The following is a 13,326-nucleotide window of genomic DNA, read 5'->3' as shown; positions in this document are numbered from 1 at the left end:
TACTGACCCTCCGACAGTGCAGCACTCCCTCAGTACTGACCCTCTGACAGTGCAGCACTCCCTCAGTACTGACCCTCTGACAGTGCAGCACTCCCTCACTAATGACCCTCTGACAGTGCAGCACTCCCTCAGTACTGACCCTCTGACAGTGCAGCACTCCCTCAGTACTGACCCTCCGACAGTGCAGCACTCCCTCAGTACTGACCCTCCGACAGTGCAGCACTCCCTCAGTACTGACCCTCCGACAATGCAGCACTCCCTCAGGGCTGCACTGAGAGGGTCAGACTATATTTTGTGGTCTGAAGTGGGACTTGAACTTGCAACCTTCTGACAGACGCAGCTTGCTGACCACTGAGCCACAGCTGAAGTTGAGATGGTCGGAAGCATCACACTCACAGGAAAGTAATTTTTACACTGAGTCAGGTACCTTTCTGCTTCACTCTGTCAGGACTCTCCTGCCGACTCTGCCCCTTCTGTCAGACTCACTGTTTGACAGTTTAATTTCTCCATTTCTGTCCTGTAAAAATAAATAGAGAGGGAAGGTGAGGGAGATGCAGCTGAACAGGACTCTAACAATATCTCAGTTGTTTGCTGGGGTCATTCATTGTGTAACCAAGGCCCAGGATTCAGGGACTCAGGGGCTCAGCTCAGGAGCAGGGTTCAGGGGCACAGGGTTCAGGGACTCGGGGGTTCAGGAGCAGGGTTCAGGGACTCGGGGGCTCAGGGGTGCAGGGTTCAGGGACTCGGGGGCTCAGGGGTGCAGGGTTCAGGGACTCGGGAGCTCAGGGGTGCAGGGTTAAGGGATTCGGGGGCACAGGGGTGCAAGGTTCAGGGACCCGGGGGCTCAGGGGTGCAGGGTTCAGGGACTCGGGAGCTCAGGGGTGCAGGGATCAGGGGACTCGGGGGGTGAGGGGTGCAGGGTTGGGGCTCAGAATCTCGGGGTTCGGGGACTCGGGGGCTCAGGGGTGCAGGGTACAGGGACTAGGGAGCTCAGGGGTGCAGGGTTCAGGGACTCGGGGGCTCAGGGGTGCAGGGTTCAGGGACTCGGGAGCTCAGGGATGCAGGGTTCAGGGACTCGGGGGCTCGGGGGTGCAGGGTTCAGGGACTCGGGAGCTCAGGGGTGTAGGGATCAGGGACTCGGGGGCTCGGGGGTGCAGGGTTGGGGCTCAGAATCTCGGGGTTCGGGGACTCGGGGGCTCAGCAAGGCGGAGATGATGCGGTAAATCTGGAACTCCTGGTTAAGATGATGGTGAATGGGTTTTTAAACGCCCGTCAGTGGAGCTAGAGGAGGCACAACCCGGGAAATGAGCTCAGGGAAACACAAGAATTTAGTCCCTTTGCTGCTGCTCTTTTGCACCAACAGTCGGTTGAATTCGAACCTGGAGTTCGGGAAAGTGCTGTTGCCTCCTTAGTGGGTTAATCCTAAATCAATATTCAGGGAGCTATTAGTGTCAGCAACTGAAGATACCTGATAGGGAGAGAGAGAGAAAGCAGGAAGGGGTAGAGAGGGGGAAGTGGGGAAGGGAAGGGGGAGAGAAATGGGGAAGGGAAGGGGGAGAGACATGGGAAAGGGAAGGGGGAGAGAAATGGGGAAGGGAATGGGGGGAGAAATGGGGAAGGGAAGGATGAGAAATGGGGAAGGGAAGGGGGGAGAGAAATGGGGAAGGGAATGGGGGAGAGAAATGGGGAAGGGAAGGGGGAGAGAAATGGGGAAGGGAAGGGGGAGAGAAATGGGAAAGGGAAGGGGGAGAGAAATGGGGAAGGGAAGGGGGAGAGAAATGGGGAAGGGAAGGGGGAGAGAAATGGGGAAGGGAAGGGGGAGAGAAATGGGGAAGGGAAGGGGGAGAGAAATGGGGAAGGGAATGGGGAGAGAAATGGGGAAGGGAAGGGGGAGAGAAATGGGGAAGGGAAGGGGGAGAGAAATGGAAAGGGAAGGGGGGAGAGAAATGGGGAAGGGAAGGGGAGAGAAATGGGAAAGGGAATGGGGAGAGAAATGGGGAAGGGAAGGGGTAGAGAAATGGGGAAGGGAAGGGGGAGAGAAATGAGGAAGGGAAGGGGGAGAGAAATGGGGAAGGGAAGGGGAAGAGAAATGGGGAAGCGAACGGAGGAGAGAAATGGGAAAGGGAAGGAGAGAAATGGGGAAGGGAAGGGGGGAGAAATGGGGAAGGGAAGGGGGAGAGAAATGAGGAAGGGGAGAGAAATGGGGAAGGGAAGGGGGAGAGAAATGGGAAAGGGAAGGGGGAGAGAAATGGGGAAGGGAAGGGGGAGAGAAATGGGAAAGGGAAGGGGGAGAGAAATGTGGACGGGAAGGGGGGGAGAAACGGGGAAGGGAAGGGGGAGAGAAATGAGGAAGGGAAGGGGGAGAGAAATGGGGACGGGAAGGGGGAGAGAAATGGGAAAGGGAAGGGGGAGAGAAATGGGGAAGGGAAGGGGGAGAGAAATGGGGAAGGGAAGGGGGAGAGAAATGGGGAAGGGAAGGGGGAGAGAAATGGGGAAGGGAAGGGGGAGAGAAATGGGGAAGGGAAGGGGGAGAGAAATGGAGAAGGGAAGGGGGAGAGAAATGGGAAAGGGAAGGATGAGAAATGGGAAAGGGAAGGGTGAGAGAAATGGGGAAGGGAAGGGGGAGAGAAATGGGAAAGGGAAGGGGGAGAGAAATGGGGAAGGGAAGGGGGAAAGAAATGGGGAAGGGAAGGGGGGAGAAATGGGGAAGGGAAGGGGGAGAGAAATGGGAAAGGGAAGGGGGAGAGAAATGGGGAAGGGAAGGGGGAAAGAAATGGGGAAGGGAAGGGGGGAGAAATGGGGAAGGGAAGGGGAGAGAAATGGGGAAGGGAAGGGGGAGAGAAATGAGGAAGGGAAGGGGGAGAGAAATGGGGAAGGGAAGGGGGAGAGAAATGAGGAAGGGAAGGGGGAGAGAAATGGGAAAGGGAATGGGGAGAGAAATGGGGAAGGGAAGGGGGGAGAAATCAGGAAGGGAAGGGGGGCGAGAAATGAGGAAGGGAAGGGGGAGAGAAATGGGGAAGGGAAGGGGGAGAGAAATGGGGAAGGGAAGGGGGAGAGAAATGAGGAAGGGAAGGGGGGAGAAATGGGGAAGGGAAGGGGGAGAGAAATGGGAAAGGGAAGGGGGAGAGAAATGGGGAAGGGAAGGGGGAAAGAAATGGGGAAGGGAAGGGGGGAGAAATGGGGAAGGGAAGGGGGAGAGAAATGGGGAAGGGAAGGGGGAGAGAAATGGGGAAGGGAAGGGGGAGAGAAATGAGGAAGGGAAGGGGGAGAGAAATGGGAAAGGGAAGGGGGAGAGAAATGGGGAAGGGAAGGGGGGAGAAATCAGGAAGGGAAGGGGGCGAGAAATGAGGAAGGGAAGGGGGAGAGAAATGGGGAAGGGAAGGGGGAGAGAAATGGGGAAGGGAAGGGGGAGAGAAATGAGGAAGGGAAGGGGGGAGAAATGGGGAAGGGAAGGGGAGAGAAATGAGGAAGGGAAGGGGGAGAGAAAGGGGGAAGGGAAGGGGAAGAGAAATGAGGAAGGGAAGGGGGAGAGAAATGGGGAAGGGAAGGGGAAGAGAAATGGGGAAGCGAACGGGGGAGAGAAATGGGAAAGGGAAGGGGGAGAGAAATGGGGAAGGGAAGGGGGGAGAAATGGGGATGGGAAGGGGGAGAGAAATGAGGAAGGGAAGAGGGAGAGAAATGGGGAAGGGAAGGGGGAGAGAAATGAGGAAGGGAAGGGGGAGAGAAAGGGGGAAGGGAAGGGGAAGAGAAATGAGGAAGGGAAGGGGGAGAGAAATGGGGAAGGGAAGGGGAAGAGAAATGGGGAAGCGAACGGGGGAGAGAAATGGGAAAGGGAAGGGGGAGAGAAATGGGGAAGGGAAGGGGGAGAGAAATGAGGAAGGGAAGAGGGAGAGAAATGGGGAAGGGAAGGGGGAGAGAAATGGGAAAGGGAAGGGGGAGAGAAATGGGGAAGGGAAGGGGGAGAGAAATGAGTAAGGGAAGGGGGAGAAATGGGGAAGGAAAGGGGAGAGAAATGGGGAAGGGAAGGGGGAGAGAAATGGAGAAGGGAAGGGGGAGAGAAATGGGAAAGGGAAGGATGAGAAATGGGAAAGGGAAGGGTGAGAGAAATGGGGGAAGGGAAGGGGGAGAGAAATGGGAAAGGGAAGGGGGAGAGAAATGGGGAAGGGAAGGGGGGAAAGAAATGGGGAAGGGAAGGGGGGGAGAAATGGGGAAGGGAAGGGGGAGAGAAATGGCGGAAAGGGAAGGGGGGGAGAGAAATGGGGAAGGGAAGGGGGAAAGAAATGGGGAAGGGAAGGGGGGAGAAATGGGGAAGGGAAGGGGAGAGAAATGGGGAAGGGAAGGGGGAGAGAAATATTGAAGGAAGGGGAAGGGGGAGAAATGGGGAAGGGAAGGGGGAGAGAAATGAGGAAGGGAAGGGGGAGAGAAATGGGAAGGGAAGGGGAAGGAGAATGGGAGGGAAGGGAGGAGAAATGAGGAAGGGAAGGGGGAGAAACAGGGGGAAGGGAAGGGGGGAGAGAATGGAGGAAGGAAGGGAGGGAGAGAATGGGGAAGGGAAGGGGACAGTGCCTTGCGTGTTTCGCCGTTTTCTCCATGTGATGGGAAGGGGGAGAGAAATGGAGGGAAGGGGGAGAGAAATGGGGAAGGGAAGGGGAAGGGGGAGAAATGCGGAAGGTCATGTTCGGTGCCTTTCTTCCCATGGTCTGTTCCTTTTCTCCCCATGTTCCGGGCTTTTCTCGCCCATTTCCGTTCCTTTTCTCTTGTTCATTCTGGGGCTGGGTCAGTTGGCGGTCGGTTGCTCTGGGGAAGGGAAGGGGGAGAGAATGAGGAAGGGCGAATGGGGAGGGAGGGGAGAGAAATGAGGAAGGGAAGGGGGGAGAGGAAATGGGAAGGGAAGGGGGAGAGAAATGGGGAAGGGAAGGGGGAGAGAAATGGGGAAGGGAAGGGGAGAGAAATGGATGGACGGTCTGGTCCTGGCCAGGTCATGAGGAAGGAGAAATGGGAAGAAGAAATGGGGAAGGGAAGGGGGAGAGAAATGGGGAAGGAAGGGGAGAATGGGAAGGGAAGGGGGACCAATCGTGGAAGGGAAGGGGCAGAGAGAAATGAGGAAGGAAGGGGAAGCTTGGTTGGAAGGAGAGAAATGGGAAGGGGAGAGAGAATGGGGAAGGGAAGGGGAGAGAAATGGGGAAGCGAACGGGGGAGAGAAATGGGGAAGGGGGAATGGGAGGAAGGAGAGAAATGGGAAGGGAAGGGGGTGCTCGACATTTCGTTCCGGTTTTCTCGGAGGGGGAGAGAAATGGGTAAGGGAAGGGGGAGAAATGGGAAGGAAAGGGAGAGAAATGGGGAAGGGAAGGGGAGAGAGAAATGGGGAAGGGAAGGGGGGAGAAATGGGGAGGGAAGGGGGAAGGAGGACTGAGGTTTTAACAGCCTACCCTCCAGCTTTAGGTTGTGAATTCCATCAATCTGCAGCAACAAAGAAGAGTGAGAGTAAAACCCACAGGTGGTGGAGGCTGATAGATCGGAACTGGAAGACCTTTTCCTTCCACACCTGGGTCCCCTTCCCAAAAGAGAGAGAGAGCACTCCCTACCCATTCTTGTTTTCATATCCGTGTTCCTCCTTGTCCTCTGTGTCCTCCTCAGGCTCCGTCCTCTTGCGGCAAAGCTGCACAGCAACCACCAGAACAACAATCAGGAGCACGAAGCCTGTGGCTGCCCCGATCACAATGCCCAAAATCAGCATCTCCGAGTGGGTGACTGCAGGCAGGAAGCAGCAGCATGAAGAGATGTTAGATTGAGCGCATTGACCTTCCGAGTGAATTATCTCATACCTCCACAGCACAGAAAGATCCCAGATTCCACCTTCGATCTCAAGGCAGGTAATGTATGCAAGATAAGCCATTGCTGATCCAGAGACCCTGCCTGAGAGGGTGGGCATGAGCAGGCTAGGCTGCAATGCCCCCACAGTCGAATAGCACACCACCACTCATTGCCCAAATTACATATTTACACTGTGGAACTGTAGCCCAACATGTTAGTGAGGTATGCTGGACTGTGTCTACTGGAAGCTGCATTTAACCCCTACAGCAGAGAGGTCCCACTGCATCCCAGCCGACTGCCTCAAGGGAGGGTCGGAGCAGGTGATAGAACAAGGCAGAGATCTGGGCCCCGGGCTGCGAGTACTGACACTTCACAGGGCAGCTCTCCATTGGTACTCCTTTTACTTTGCTCTTTGCTCTTCTTATAACGATATATATCAATGGACTAGGTAATTAAATGTACTGTGAATGTACAAAGTGTTGCCTTGGCAATACACTGGCTTGGTTAGGGATGTTTTAGAACAAAGAACAAAGAAAATTACAGCACAGGAACAGGCCCTTCGGCCCTCCAAGCCTGCGCCGATCCAGATCCTCTATCTAAACCTGTCGCCTATTTTCTAAGGGTCTGTATCTCTTTGCTTCCTGCCCATTCATGTATCTGTCCAGATACATCTTAAAAGACGCTAACGTGCCCGCGTCTACCACCTCCGCTGGCAACGCGTTCCAGGCACCCACCACCCTCTGCGTAAAGAACTTTCCACGCATATCCCCCCTAAACTTTTCCCCTCTCACTTTGAACTCGTGACCCCTAGTAATTGAATCCCCCACTCTGGGAAAAAGCTTCTTGCTATCCACCCTGTCTATACCTCTCATGATTTTGTACACCTCAATCAGGTCCCCCCTCAACCTCCGTCTTTCTAATGAAAATAATCCTAATCTACTCAACCTCTCTTCATAGCTAGCGCCCTCCATACCAGGCAACATCCTGGTGAACCTCCTCTGCACCCTCTCCAAAGCACCTACATCCTTTTGGTAATGTGGCGACCAGAACTGCACGCAGTATTCCAAATGTGGCCGAACCAAAGTCTTATACAACTGTAACATGACCTGCCAACTCTTGTAGTCAATACCCCGTCCGATGAAGGAAAGCATGCCGTATGCCTTCTTGACCACTCTATTGACCTGCGTTGCCACCTTCAGGGAACAATGGACCTGAACACCCAAATCTCTCTGTACATCAATTTTCCCCAGGACTTTTCCATTTACTGTATAATTCACTCTTGAATTGGATCTTCCAAAATGCATCACCTCGCATTTGCCCTGATTGAACTCCATCTGCCATTTCTCTGCCCAACTCTCCAATCTATTTATATTCTTCTGTATTCTCTGACAGTCCCCTTCACTATCTCCTACTCCACCAATCTTAGTGTCGTCTGCAAACTTGCTAATCAGACCACCTATACTTTCCTCCAAATCATTTATGTATATCACAAACAACAGTGGTCCCAGCACGGATCCCTGTGGAACACCACTGGTCACACGTCTCCATTTTGAGAAACTCCCTTCCACTGCTACTCTCTGTCTCCTGTTGCCCAGCCAGTTCTTTATCCATCTAGCTAGTACACCCTGGAACCCATGCGACTTCACTTTCTCCATCAGCCTACCATGGGGAACCTTATCAAACGCCTTACTGAAGTCCATGTATATGACATCTACAGCCCTTCCCTCATCAATCAACTTTGTCACTTCCTCAAAGAATTCTATTAAGTTGGTAAGACATGACCTTCCCTGCACAAAACCATGTTGCCTATCATTGATAAGCCCATTTTCTTCCAAATGGGAATAGATCCTATCCCTCAATTTCTTCTCCAGCAGCTTCCCTACCACTGAAGTCAGGCTCACCGGTCTATAATTACCTGGATTATCCCTGCTACCCTTCTTAAACAAGGGGACAACATTAGCAATTCTCCAGTCCTCCGGGACCTCACCCGTGTTTAAGGATGCTGCAAAGATATCTGTTAAGGCCCCAGCTATTTCCTCTCTCGCTTCCCACAGTAACCTGGGATAGATCCCATCTGGACCTGGGGACTTGTCCACCTTAATGCCTTTTAGAATACCCAACACTTCCTCCCTCCTTATGCCGACTTGACCTAGAGTAATCAAACATCTGGCCCTAACCTCAACATCCGTCATGTCCCTCTCCTCGGTGAATACCGATGCAAAGTACTCGTTTAGAATCTCACCCATTTTCTCTGACTCCATGCATAACTTTCCTCCTTTGTCTTCTTCCTTTTTTTTTACATTCCTTTTTACATTTTTTACAATCTTCTTTTGCATTTATTTCATTTCATCTTAGTTTGTTCAGTTTGCTTACCCACTGTTTTTTTCAGGTTGTTTTTCTTCAGGTTTGCACTTGCTGCTGTTCAATATTCAGTATATTCACACCTAATCTGTACTAATGCTTTGTCTTTCAACACACCATTAACATATTGTTTGCCTTTTCTCCGTGACCTTTTGGTCAGCTATGTGGCCTGGTCCAATCTGCACCTTCTCCTTTGTTATCTCTTGCCCCACCCCCACCTCACTTGTTTATAATCTGTGACTTTTCTAATATTTGTCAGTTCCGAAGAAGGGTCACTGACCCGAAACGTTAACTCCGCTTCTCTTTCCACAGATGCTGCAAGACCTGCTGAGTGATTCCAGCATTTCTTGTTTTTGTTTCAGATTTCCAGCATCCGCAGTATTTTGCTTTTATTTCCTCCTTTGTCCTTGAGTGGGCCAATCCTTTCTCTAGTTACCCTCTTGCTCCTTATATATGAATAAAAGGCTTTGGGATTTTCCTTAACCCTGTTTGCTAAAGATATTTCATGACCCCTTTTAGCCCTCTTAATTCCTCGTTTCAGATTGGTCCTACAATCCCGATATTCTTTCAAAGCTTCGTCTTTCTTCAGCCTCCTAGACCTTATGTATGCTTCCTTTTTCCTCTTAGCTAGTCTCACAATTTCACCTGTCATCCATGGTTCCCTAATCTTGCCATTTCTATCCCTCATTTTCACAGGAATATGTCTCTCCTGCACGCTAATCAACCGCTCTTTAAAAGCCTCCCACATATCAAATGTGGATTTACCTTCAAACAGCTGCTCCCAATCTACATTCCCCAGCTCCTGCCGAATTTTGGTATAGTTGGCCTTCCCCCAATTTAGCACTCTTCCTTTAGGACCACTCTCGTCTTTGTCCATGAGTATTCTAAAACTTACGGAACTGTGATCACTATTCCCAAAGTAGTCCCCTACTGAAACTTCAACCACCTGGCCGGGCTCATTCCCCAACACCAGGTCCAGTATGGCCCCTTCCCGAGTTGGACTATTTACATACTGCTCCAGAAAACCCTCCTGGATACTCCTTACAAATTCTGCTCCATCTGGACCTCTAACACTAAGTGAATCCCAGTCAATGTTGGGAAAATTAAAATCTCCTATCACCACCACCCTGTTGCTCCTATATCTTTCCATAATCTGTTTACATATTTGTACCTCTATCTCACGCTCGCTGTTGGGAGGCCTGTAGTACAGCCCCAACATTGTTACCGCACCCTTCCTATTTCTGAGTTCTGCCCATATTGCCTCACTGCTCGAGTCCTCCATGGTGCCCTCCTTCAGCACAGCTGTGATATCCTCTTTGACCAGTAATGCAACTCCTCCACCCCTTTTACCTCCCTCTCTATCCTGCCTGAAGCATCGATATCCTGGGATATTTAGTTGCCAATCATGCCCTTCCCTCAACCAAGTCTCAGTAATAGCAATAACATCATACTCCCAGGTACTAATCCAGGCCCTAAGTTCATCTGCCTTACCTACTACACTTCTTGCATTAAAACAAATGCACCTCAGACCACAAGTCCCTTTGCGTTCATCATCTGCTCCCTGTCTACTCTTTCCCTTAGTCACACTGACTTCATTATCTAGTTGCTTACAGTCAAAAAGTCACAAACTGCCATTATTCAACGTGTGACGTTTTAGTGTCAGCTGCACCTCAGCGAGGAGGAGCTGTCTCAGCCCTCAGTCTAGGAGTTCCCATCCACCTCCAGAGACTTGAGTACAAAAATCTAGGCAGTACTGTCGGAGGGTCAGTACTGAGGGAGTGCTGCACTGTCGGCGGGGTCAGTACTGAGGGAGTGCTGCACTGTCAGAGGGTCAGTACTGAGGGAGTGCTGCACTGTCGGAGGGTCAGTACTGAGGGAGTGCTGCACTGTCAGAGGGTCAATACTGAGGGAGTGCTGCACTGTTGGAGGTTCAAAGAACAAAGAACAGTACAGCACAGGAACAGGCCATTCGGCCCTCCAAGCCTGCGCCAATCTTGATGCCTGCCTAAACTAAAACCTTCTGCATTTCCGGGGACCGTATCCCTCTATTCCCTTCCTATTCATGTATTTGTCAAGATGCCTCTTAAATGTCATTATTGTACCTGCTTCCACCACCTCGCCTGGCGGCAAGTTCCAGGCACTCACCGCCCTCTGTGTAAAGAACTTTCCTCGCACATCCCCTCTAAACTTTGCCCCTCTCACCTTAAACCTATGTCCCCTAGTAACTGACTCTTCCACCCTGGGAAAAAGCTTCTGACTATCCACTCTGTCCATGCCGCTCATAACTTTGTAAACCTCTATCATGTCACCCCTCCACCTCCATCGTTCCAGTGAAAACAATCCGAGTTTAACCAACCTCTCCTCATAGCTAATGCCCTCCAGACCAGGCAACATCCTGATAAACCTCTTCTGTACCGTCTCCAAAGCCTCCACGTCCTTCTGGTAGTGTGGCGACCAGAATTGCACGCAATATTCTAAGTGTGGCCTAACTAAGGTTCTGTACAGCTGCAGCATGACTTGCCAATTTTTATACTCTTTGCCCCGACCGATGAAGGCAAGCATGCCGTATGCCTTCTTGACTACCTTATCCACCTGTGTTGCCACTTTCAGTGACCTGTGGACCTGTACGCCCAGATCTCTCTGCCTGTCAATATTCCTAAGGGTTCTGTCATTTCCTGTATACCTCCCACCTGCATTAGATCTTCCAAAATGCATTACCTCACATTTGTCCGGATTAAACTCCATCTGCCATTTCTCCGCCCAAGTCTCCAACCGATCTATATCCTGCTGTATCCTCTGACAATCCTCATCATTATCCGCAACTCCACCAACCTTTGTGTCTTCCGCAAACTTACTAATCAGACCAGCTACATTTTCCTCCAAATCATTTAGATATACTACAAACAGCAAAGGTCCCAGCACTGATCCCTGCGGAACACCACTAGACACATCCCTCCATTCAGAAAAGCACCCTTCCACTGTTACCCTCTGTCTTCTATGACCGAGCCAGTTCTGTATCCATCTTGCCAGCTCACCTCTGATCCCGTGTGACTTCACCTTTTATACCAGTCTGCCATGCGGGACCTTGTCAAAGGCTTTACTAAAGTCCATATCGATAACATCCACTGCCCTTCCTTCATCAATCATCTTTGTCACTTCCTCAAAAAACTCAATCAAATTAGTGAGACACGACCTCCCCTTCACAAAACCATGCTGCCTCTCGCTAATAGGTTCGTTTGTTTCCAAATGGGAGTAAATGCTGTCCGGAAGAATCCTCTCTAATAATTTCCCTACCACTGACGTAAGGCTCACCGGCCTATAATTTCCTGGATTATCCTTGCTACCCTTCTTAAACAAAGGAACAACATTGGCTATTTTGCAGTCCTCTGGGACCTCACCTGTAGCCAATGAGGTTGCAAAGATTTCTGTCAAGGCCCCAGCAATTTCTTCCCTTGCCTCCCTTAGTATTCTGGGGTAGATCCCATCAGGCCCTGGGGACTTATCTACCTTAATGCTTTGCAAGACACCCAACACCTCCTCCTTTTTGATAATGAGATGACTGAGACTATCTACACTCCCTTCCCTCGGCTCATCATCCACCAAGTCCTTCTCTTTGGTGAATACTGATGCAAAGTACTCATTTAGTACCTCACCCATTTCCTCTGGCTCCACACATAGATTCCCTTCTCTGTCCTTGAGTGGGCCAACCCTTTCCCCAGTTCTCCTCTTGCTCTTTATATACGTTTAAAAAGCCTTGGGATTTCCCTTAATCCTGTTTGCCAATGACTTTTCATGACCCCTTTTAGCCCTCCTAACTCCTTGCTTAAGTTCCTTCCCACTGTCTTTATATACCTCAAGGGCTTCGTCTGTTCCTAGCCTTCCAGCCCTGACGAATGCTTCCTTTTTCTTTTTGACTAGGCTCACAATGCTGCCTCTCGCTAATAGGTTCGTTTGTTTCCAAGGTTCCCGAAACTTGCCAAACTTATCCTTCTTCCTCACAGGAACATGCTGGTCCTGGATTCTAATCAACTGACATTTGAAGGACTCTCACATGTCAGATGTTGATTTACCGTCAAACAGCCGTCCCCAATCTAAATTCTTCAGTTCCTGCCTAATATTGTTATAATTCGCCTTCCCCCAATTTAGCACATTCACCCGAGGAGTACTCTTATCCTGATCCACAAGTACCTTAAAACTTATGGAATTATGGTCACTGCTCCCGAAATGCTCCCCCACTGAAACATTGACCACCTGGCCGGGTTCATTCCCCAATACCAGGTCCAGTCTGGCCCCATCCCTAGCTGGACTATCTGCATATTGTTTCAAGAAGCCCTCCTGGATGCTCCTTACAAACTCTGCCCCCTCCAAGCCCCTAGCACTAAGTGAGTCCCAGTCAATATAGGGGAAGTTAAAATCACCCACCACAACAACCCTGTTACATAGAACATAGAACATAGAACAGTACAGCACAGTACAGGCCCTTCGGCCCACGATGATGTGACGACCCTTTAACCTACTCTAAGATCAAACTACCTACCTACCCTTCATTCTACTATCATCCATGTACCTATCCAAGAGTCGATTAAATGTCCCTAATGTATCTGCTTCTACTACCACCGCTGGCAGTGCATTCCACGCACCCACCACTCTCTGTGTAAAGAACCTACCTCTGACATCTCCCCGAAACCTTCCTCCAATCACCTTAAAATTATGCCCCCTGGTGATTTCCCTTTCCGCCCTGGGAAAAAGTCTCTGGCTATCCACTCTATCTATGCCTCTCATCATCTTGTATCCCTCTATCAAGTAACCTCTCATCCTTCTTCGCTCCAATGAGAAAAGCCCTAGCTCCCTCAATCTTTCTTTGTAGGACATGCCCTCCAGTCCAGGCAGCATCCTGGTAAATCTCCTCTGCACCCTCTCTAAAGCTTCCACATCCTTCCTACAATGAGGCGACCAGAACTGAACACAATATTCCAAGTGTGGTCGAACCAGGGCCTTATAGAGCTGCAGCATAACCTCGCGGCTCTTAAACTCAATCCCCCTGTTAATGAAAGCCAACACACCATACGCCTTCTTAACAACCCTATCAACTTGAGTGGCAACTTTAAGCGATCTATGGCCATGGACCTCAAGATCCCTCTGTTCCTCCAC

General features: G+C 50.8%; 1 protein-coding gene across 1 annotated transcript in view; it reads right to left on the bottom strand.

The window, feature by feature from the left end:
* Positions 1-431: 431 nt before the first annotated feature.
* The window catches only part of LOC137381665 (myelin protein zero-like protein 2), a 128,294-nt gene continuing 115,399 nt past the window's right edge, over positions 432-13,326 (bottom strand). Inside the window, exons 4-5 of the mRNA XM_068054401.1 lie at positions 5,586-5,751; positions 432-517 (exon numbers count right to left, since the gene is read on the bottom strand). Coding sequence (XP_067910502.1) covers positions 445-517; positions 5,586-5,751 — 239 coding nt within the window. The 3' untranslated portion in view covers positions 432-444. The remainder of the gene's footprint in view (positions 518-5,585; positions 5,752-13,326) is intronic.

Source organism: Heterodontus francisci, chromosome 22 (genome assembly GCF_036365525.1).
Source record: "Heterodontus francisci isolate sHetFra1 chromosome 22, sHetFra1.hap1, whole genome shotgun sequence".
Taxonomy (NCBI): Eukaryota; Metazoa; Chordata; class Chondrichthyes; order Heterodontiformes; family Heterodontidae; genus Heterodontus; species Heterodontus francisci.
The sequence above is the reverse complement of the archived record's forward strand: the minus strand, read 5'-3'. Positions and strand labels throughout refer to the sequence as shown.